General features: G+C 38.5%; 1 protein-coding gene and 1 long non-coding RNA gene across 2 annotated transcripts in view; both read left to right on the forward strand.

Annotated features, from left to right (window-relative positions):
- The window catches only part of fig4a (FIG4 phosphoinositide 5-phosphatase a), a 67,719-nt gene extending 66,598 nt beyond the window's left edge, over nt 1–1,121 (forward strand). Inside the window, exon 24 of the mRNA XM_046060202.1 lies at nt 32–1,121. Coding sequence (XP_045916158.1) covers nt 32–209 — 178 coding nt within the window. The 3' untranslated portion in view covers nt 210–1,121. The remainder of the gene's footprint in view (nt 1–31) is intronic.
- A 6,464-nt stretch (nt 1,122–7,585) lies between these two features.
- Nucleotides 7,586–9,000, forward strand: LOC123977275. Its single transcript, XR_006826619.1, has 3 exons — nt 7,586–7,649; nt 7,869–8,034; nt 8,790–9,000. It is a non-coding gene; the product is annotated as an uncharacterized LOC123977275 (long non-coding RNA).
- Nucleotides 9,001–9,383: the final 383 nt, after the last annotated feature.

Here is a 9,383-nt window from a genome sequence, read left to right on the forward strand (position 1 = left end):
CCCCCCCCCCCCCCCCCCCTTCCCCCTTCAGAGAGCCAGTCTCCTGCTTCCCGGAGGACAGCATCTACACCGTTTCTCTCCCGCAGGTCGACAGAGACAGCCGCAATGAGTTTGAGAGCCATGTGATGACTGGTCAGGGGCAGGTGAGGGTACTGTGCAGGGACGACATGTTGATGTACAGGGAGTATGTCAAGAACAGATACATGTGAGACACAGCCAACAGGAACTGGATCTCTGTTACCAATATGCAAATCCAGATGGTCAGATCCCCATCTGCAATACTTGATATCACTTTAAGATTTTTGTTTGTAGCTACAGGACAGCGCAAGAGATGTTTTCTTGCATTTGTAAATCCATCTTGCTTCATCTACCCACCTCTTGGATTGTTTTATTTTTTCCTGCTGGAAGTAGACAGTCCATAAGGAAGATAATGGTACATTAACAACCCATATGTCCTGTATTTGGACTCATATATGCTGGCATTTTTGTTTTCTTTTTAATCAACGTCATTTGTGTGTTTTAATAGCTTCAAATGTTTTCCAATTACATCAGTTTTTTATTCATTCAGATGTGCCACAACAGGCTACTTATATGGTGCTTTTTATTTGTTCTTTGTTATTTTCCATCAATTACATTTTAATTGCAATCATTTTAAAAAAGTTTATTTAATTATATGTACATTTCAAAACATGTAAAATTATGTAAATTGTTTTGCCTCGTAAATATTTTGAATCTTAAATGTTGGAACCATTAATAAAATGGCAGGACCAAAGGTTATGAGCTGTTCTTTGAATTCCACCTCAGATGGGCTTTTGAGTTTTTGATTTTGTTTTTTATTCATTCTGTTTTATTTGAGCCTTTACAATTTTTTTTTAATAAAGCCATGACTAGGGCTTTATGTCGTTGTTGTTTTATTTAATTGCTCAAAAACAATTTCCAACAACAGTCTTGCATAATGTAACTCATACATGTTCTGTAAATGTATATCCAGGTAATTTGCCCTGTCTTTTTGTCAAGGTCAGTTTTGCCACCCTATTTTGAACATTATGTGATTAAACTAGAATGCCAAATTAGTTTACCAAACTGGTTCAGTTATACATAAATTCATTTCTGATATGTCAGCTGATTATTGTGTACTATAATTCTAAGTTAAATATGTTTTTATTCACATGATGTGACATATTTGATTGTTCTCAACTCTTTTGCACATGAATATTGTTCTTTTCATGCAGCCTCTTTTGTAATGTTCTTCATCTTTCCTTCTCTCCTCTGCTGTATTTCTCCCTTTCCCTATTCACCCATTGCGCACCCTATTCACTTTTGTTCAGTCTATCCCACTTTTTCTTTTCTCCCTCCCGTCATACTTTTAGTATTCCGCTTTCAACCGCAGGTGTCAGAAAATGTGAAATGTGCGACTGCCCTTTCCTCTAATGCACATACACGTTCAGTCAGCCTACTGATTGACCACTAGTCTCTGCATCTGTGCCTCGTGAGCTGGGGGGGTGGGGGTGGGGGGTAGTTCTTTAGCATGTGATGTGCGCGGGAATTGAAGAAAAAGAACTGCTTCATTTGTATTTATAAATTTATAATAAACCAAATTACCTCAAATGAGGATGGAAAATAATGAATGTTTTTCATCCATCATCCATGTTTTCCAACCTTGCACCACTATCATTACAATTGTTAAGTGCTGGAAGAGTTCAGAGTGCACTACAGATGTCTAGAATACAATCCAGTAATAATGCATCTCACCTAAAGTGAAGAGAGCCTGTCACCTCTCACTGTGCTCCAGTCCCCACTACTTGTTCTTACCCTGGATGCTTTCTACTTTTGAGTACAGTGTAAATCACGCTAAGTACAAAAGTATTCTAGCTTACCATTATTGTGGACAGAAACCTTATATCTCAGGCTGTCATGCTGTGACTTCAGTTTCTCGTGCGCCACAGTGAGTTGAGATTCTTCATTCTCTGAATCTAACAATTAAACCCAACAGCAATCTTTAGGTCCCATACAAGGCTAGTTTTCTTGGAAGTGGTTTTCGCAGAGGGGATTTTCTTTGGAGTCACAAGATTATCACACCACAACAGCAATAGACTAGTCCCTGATGTGTGGTCTGAGGACCCCCAGGGGGAAAGGACAGTAGTTTAAATGTTGCAGTTAACACCATGCACGAGACATATACAAGGATTACAATGTTTTCGTTTTTCTCCACTATATTGGTGTCCCATCATACAGGTTCATACCTCTTCACCAATGCATATCTAATAATGAAATTCTTCTTTCATGTTTTTATTATTTGTTATTTAACCTTTCTTGTTTCAAGCTATTTTTCTGAACATTTTTAACAAATGCTTTCAAAAAGTGATGGGAACATGTCCGCAGCATCCCCAGTGTAAATGACACCTATGGTCGCTACCTATTATGGGTGTGTTCTTTCATTATATCCAGTAATTATTTCAGTTAGTAATGTTAGTTCGGAAATGTAAACAAAGATTTGTGACAGCAGATGATTCACTTATATTTAGTTCTGTAGATACTGGTATGCATATTTTAACAAATGTGTCTGCCTGGATTGATTGTAGTTCAATATAGATATTATGGTGATAACGTATGATGGTAGCTGCTTGTTGACATAAACCAAAACCTAAATCTCTTTCACAAAATTGTGGCTACAATTGCTAAGCCCTTAGACCCTGTATAATATCCATAGTGGTTTAGAATTTAGCAGATGTAATTAAAGTCATGATGACATCTGCAGTGAGGCAGGTACAGTGCAGTGGGTCAGACACAGTTATCCGATTATTTGACCATTTCTTTTGTGTCTCCTTTTGTAAGCAATCCACTTATTTTGTTTTCCAGGTACTATTGTGTGCGTGCGTGCGTGCGTGCGTGCGTGCGTGTGGAGTGTGTTACCTCCCGTCCTGCCACGACCCTATTTTTTTATATTTTTTCTTTCAACCTTCTCTAAAAAATCTAATAACTATACTCCTAAACTTAACTATCTTGCATTATTTTAATGGTCTTTGTTTATTTTAATAGTCTAGTTTGTACTGAGTAAATAGCTCTATAAGGTTATTAAAGGTAAAGGATTTGTTTGTGTATAAGCGCATAAGAGCATGTGTGCACTTTTGAAGATGAGATCACTCTTGTCTATGTTTGCGGGGAGGAGGACCGTAGCCAATTTGGGTTTGTCTCTCAAAATGGGCTGTTTTGAAGGGAAAAGAGGTTTTTTACATAAGGCCCTGTTTTTCTCATGTTTTATGTTCCTAGCGGCAGGTGTCTCATTACACTGAAACCTCTTAGCACACATGGATATGGTTGAATAAATGCATCTGGTCACTGATATTATTGGGGCAGCTTGTTATTAGTAATCCTCACAAAAATATAGTTAAAGATTGAATGTTTGTGCGTGGCACCAGTGGGGCAGTACTTCTATTTTGGTGGAAATTCAGTTTCATTTAGTCCATCATAGAAAACAAATGATTTTAAGATGTATTTCGGGCATGTGTGTGGTTGGGTATCTGCCTAGGTCTTTGACATGAGTCACTAGGCACTTCATGTGACCACTTAGCTTATGAATGAAGAAAACCCCCCTCTCCAGCCCTCGGTCCACTGACAAAAGGTGGCCAAACAGCTGTTGCCTGGAAACCAAAAACTGGTTACCATATTGCTACGCTGCTGTGAATCTCCCCCTACCTCCCACTGTCTCTCAATATGTCATCCATTGTTTTATTTAAATATATATGTATATGAGAGAGAGAGAGACAGAGACAGAGACAGAGAGGGGGAGGGAGGGAGGGGGAGAGGGAGGGATAATATATTCAGAAAAATAGATTCAGTTTGATATTCAGTGGTCATTAAGTCATTAAATTCAGATTTATTTACGTTCGTATCTTCATCACAGCTGTCCTCGGCCAGTTCTTTATTTCTCATAAAGTAGAGTTGTGAGAGAAAAATGTCAATATAGATGATTTAATGGGGGGAAAAAAGAGGTGTTGGAAGACTTTGTCAACCCACAAGGTTTTAAATAACCGACCCACACATCATTTGAACTTTGCACACTTCACACACCACTGAGCAGTTGAAGATAACTCATCTATGTTTAAATACAAGGAAAACTCTGCGCTTGATCTCCACATTAACTTTCCTATTTCATGTCTGAAGCGTTAACAATAAAGAGCGAAGAAAAAGTCAGTTGCTCAATCAGCACCTTTTATTTGGTAAAAAAGAAGAGCAGATAGTAAAGGTGAGTTCATCCATCAAAGAAAATAAGAAAAAAAGATATGGAACATTCAAATTGTGTCAAACAGTGGAAAAGGAGTGATGGCTATAGCTAAAGATACGTAACAGCACCACTATCAGTACTTTTGGGTACAAGATGTTTGTCCTTAGATGAACAATTACCTGACATACTGTGCCAGCCTAATGTGTATTGAGCCGTGGTGTGTGTGTCTGAGATACTGTAACCTGTTGCAGGTATGCAGAACACACTGCTTAGAAACTGATCAAACTGAGCAAGACCTGTTTCTGCAGGCTGGGAGACAACTAAATGGTACTGAGATGAGGTGGTTAATCTACCAACCCCAGGTTTTTGCATAGTGTATAGGATTGTTAAGTTAACCTTCTCCCAGAGTGCCTTAGCTCGTTAGCCAGTCTTTTGGTCCAGACCATCTGTTACGCCTACATGAGCTCCCTCTATGTGTTTACAATGGCTAATCTCTCTCTCTATCTTCGCTCTTGCTGTTACTCACCTTCTCTTTCCTTCATGGCCACACAACATGCCTTCCATTTAAGTGAGCTATGATATTAGCTGTACCTGTGCTTTTTATCTGCTGTGAATAAGGTTTGTAACAGTATTTGATGCATTTCAACATTTGGTGGATCAGTACAATAGCACAACTGATAATCTTGTGCCCTAACCATGTGTGCAAATCCACACTCCCATGGTGTAAGTGCACAACTATGCAGTGAGCTAACTTAACACTTTCAGTAAGGGTTTAGGACAGGAAATGGCCTCTGTTTTTTTTTCTAGAACAGTGACAAAGTATTGAAAACAACACAGTAAATCAGTAAAAGGCACAATGCTATAAACTAAATTTTGGCTAAAGGTACTGAGACACTGAGTTAATACCGCAACATGGATTCACAAGCATATTAAATGTAAAATGTTACATTGTCCCTCTAATGGAATATACAAGGAAGAAACAGTAGCCCAACAGCAGGGTTGGAAGGATTACTTCAGGTACAATTACAAATTACTTAAAAATGTAATCAGTAACATAATCCAAGTACCACAAAATAAAAGTAATGTAATCTGATTATTTGTAGTTACTTTTGGATTACTTCAATGCCAAATAGGCAAATGAAGACAAGAGAGTATCAATGGTGCGTTTTCTGCTCAGTGTATTTTCAGAGAAATATGTACAAAATCTTCCCTTCCCATGAAATCAAAATCCATGTTTAAATGTTTTATGATGTGCTTTGCACTATGGCAGTATCTGGCCCATCAATTCTTGATGATATTCAAGTGTCATTTGGAAAAGCATTTTAAAATGTTGATGACTCATTCTGCACTTGTATTAATTTAGTGTCCAATGAAAAGATTTCTCAATGTGACATAATGTTTCTGGGGTCTGGCCATAGACCGTACAAAAACACAACTTTTTCCATTGATTTTGGTGAAACGGGATCATATTTGATGGAAAAATATTAGAAATATGGAGAAAATATATTCTAGTTTTCTCTCTGATGTCCTCCGGCTGCTCTGCCTCAACTCTGTGATTTCGTGATGGACAAATAGCTTTAATTGTTGCTTAAGTTAGGCTAGTTAACAGCTAACTAGCTGCTGTTTTTAGCTCAGTTAGCTGTGCCCGTACTGGGAGATCGGAGCAGGGGGAGTGTTTACCATAGACTGTAAAGCTGTTTACACATTTTCGCAAGCACAGAAGGTTTTCAGGACAGGAGTGGTGGGGCCAAGCAGGGAGTGATGGTGCGGCGCCTGATTGGAAACCGGAGCAGGGAGAGCGGCCAATGAAACCACGATCAGCAGCCTCCAAGTGAACGCGGCATGAACAGGACCGAACACAGCCTCAGAGACCAACAGGGAATCCAGTACTGAGATGATTTACACAGAGCTTCTTGATGGATAGCTTTACTTCTTGCTAAACCTCTAACTATAGCCTATCACCTGTATCTGTGGCTGGTTAGCTCTGTCGATTAATGGTGCGTTCCATTTGACATTGGAAGTCGGAAGTCGGGAGAATACTGTTTTTTAGCACTTCTGCGTACTTGTGTCTAATAGAAATGTTCGTACACAAAGTGCTGTCCAACAGCTGTATGTGGTCGTGTGGCTACAGTGTTTAGTGTGAGTAAATACCGCACAATGCGTTTTTTTAATCAACCGACGTATCAATTGTTAACCTGGCTAGTTGTAAACGGCTGGCTGAGCGTCAACTCGGGTGTGACGTCATTCCCAGCTCCGACTTCCGAGGTATGTGGAACGCACCATAACTGTGCTCCCTGCGCTTCAATTAGTTTACTAAGGCCCGGGTGCCAAGAGGCAAACCCGGCAAAAAAACCACGTAGGGACTGTATTCCCAGTGGTCAAACTGGTCTCTGTCAGTCTCTTCAGGCTGTGTATGCAGTGATCAGTCTGGATGCGTCTGCCGTGTTCACTCTCTGAGAGCTGGACCCAGTCCGCACAGTCTGCATGACAGGGAGGGGGCGTAAACACACATTCGGCGCTACTGGCGACTGTAAACGCCAATCAATGTCTGCTACACCCTAGCTTTGTGTTTTTACAGAAACACATTTAGTCTACTATAGATTGTATATAAAAAAAAATGTAAGGAGGGAAATACCATTGTGTTTTCTGTTTCATGGAATCTTTCTGCTTAAAGTAATCCCTATGAGTAATCCCCAATTTTACAAAATGTACCTGTAATCTGATTACGTCTATTTTATCTGTACTGTCACGGAATACAGTTAGTTTTTAGTATCCTGATTACATAACGCTGTTACATGTAATCCATTACTCCCTGACCCTGTCCAACAGTAGCTACATTCACGGTGAGCTCCATCAGACAGCTAATAGCATAGTGGCTAGCATGATGAACACTAACAATTGCTAATATATATGCAATAAAAAGTATGTAACACTGGTATGAAGGTATTTTTGTGTCTTTTTAATGCAAGCAAATTTATCGCTCTGCAATCAAAAATCAGATGTGTAATTATAAATACGTAGGCCTTTTTGTGTCAGCATTTTAATTGCTAATATGTCCTCTTTGATTTCAAGTCAAAAGGTTTTCCTTCGAGTCAGAAAGTTTTGCAGGTTAAACCGCTTTGCAAGTGAGAGAGTTTTGTAAGCCCAAAAGTTTTGCGAGTCAAAAGCAAAAATCAAAATAAGACATTCTATTGGTGGGTTTGACTGACCCATCATGGGTTTGCATTGACCGCATGGTCACGCCCATAATCCCCTCGATCCGACCAGCAGTCAGCTCTAGAGACTGAGGTGACGGTATGTCGCTCATTTCAACAGAAATGCTTTTAAATGTAGTATGGTACCTACTGTTGTCAAGGTAACTTGAGACTCAAAATTCCTCAAGGTGTCGTGCCAACAAGTGACTGTCCGCCGAAAAAACTGTTTGGTAGGCATATGTGTAATATCTTTGATTATATTTGGAAAAGGGGCTGTAGCCTAATTAACATTACTGCCAGCATAGATATAAAATGAAGACAATTTTGCAATTATCCTTATGACTCTGCATTATTTTACTTGCTGTGTAGGCCTATTAACCAATCTACTCTTTTTTTTTTTTTACCTCTTAAAATACCTTTAAATGGCCAATACAACCCATAAAATGCAGTAGGCTATTTCACTTGCCAGAAAGTGATTGAAGAGACTGTGCAATACAGCTCCAGCAGACGGCAATCGGCGGACGATCGCTGACATTCATCATGAACTTTGGCTTTAAAACTTCATACAACAAGACCCAAACAAAGAAGCGGTGAACGCAAAATAGGTAACCTGTGGTGAGTAAACATGTTCAGCTCAGCATTAGCCATCTAACGTTAGCTTGCTTCTTGCTTTAGCTACGACCTATCGGAGGTTGACCCCGAGTGTCGTTCATTATGAAACGATAAATGAGCGTTTGTTTGCTTGCCAAACTTGTGGTGGTCGATTAACGTAATAATTTACTCGCTGCCATCACGTTAATTATTACCGTTGGCAGAAAACAGGTTACAGGTTTATTGTTGATCATGTAACGTTACCGTTTTATTTAGTTAACGTTACACTGGGTTTGAGAGTGAGGGGAATGTGTTGACTTACAGTAGTTAATAAGCTGTCATTAATTGCATTGCACATTACATGGCTGTGCTCTGTAAGTGAAAAACAGGTTACAGTTAGGGAATCCCTTATAGCTATCCAGTTTTATAAGCAGCGTGGATTGAACGCAGCAGGTGATAGAACATCCATTAGCCTATAACCGCAAGAGACTTGACTTGGACTCGAGCATCTCTGATTGGTGCACTCAGACATGACTAGGCTAAGGTAAGCTATGTAATGTTTAACACATTGTACATGATATCCAGCAAAACTGCTTTTCTGTGAATGTGGTAATTGAAGTTAACAGGCACACAGCATAAACTAGACTTTAGACCGCTGATATTACATTGAAAATATAGACTGTTATCTAGATATTTTGAGGTGTTGCTGCCTTGTTACATTTTCTTCTTTAGATGTAACATAGAAGCATTTATTACACTCATTTATTTTCCTCCTATAGTTGCAGTGTGGATCATTGGTGACAGCTATGTACAGCATGGTGGCCAGAGAGCTTTGGAAGCATCTTCACCCTACCAGATGTCTCTTGGTCTGCCTTGCTTCTCCCCTTCTTTGCCCCTCCCTGTGACTGTGGCGGCAGCAGCATGGGGGACGTCAGCAGCAGGAAGCTGGTCAACATGATGGAGGACCTGCACCAGCTTTACCTCCAGCACTCTGGCCTGAAGATTCTCTTTGTGTATATATATATATATATATATATATATATATATATATATATATATATATATATATATATATATATGTATATATGTGTATATATATATATATGTATATATGTGTATATATATATATATGTATATATGTGTATATATATATATATATGTATATATGTGTATATATATATATATGTATATATGTGTATATATATATATATGTATATATGTGTATATATATATATATGTATATATGTGTATATATATATATATATGTATATATGTGTATATATATATATATGTATATATGTGTATATATATATATATGTATATATGTGTATATATATATATATGTATATATGTGTATATATATATATATATAT

Source organism: Micropterus dolomieu, linkage group LG10, assembly GCF_021292245.1.
Source record: "Micropterus dolomieu isolate WLL.071019.BEF.003 ecotype Adirondacks linkage group LG10, ASM2129224v1, whole genome shotgun sequence".
NCBI classification, from domain to species: domain Eukaryota; kingdom Metazoa; phylum Chordata; class Actinopteri; order Centrarchiformes; family Centrarchidae; genus Micropterus; species Micropterus dolomieu.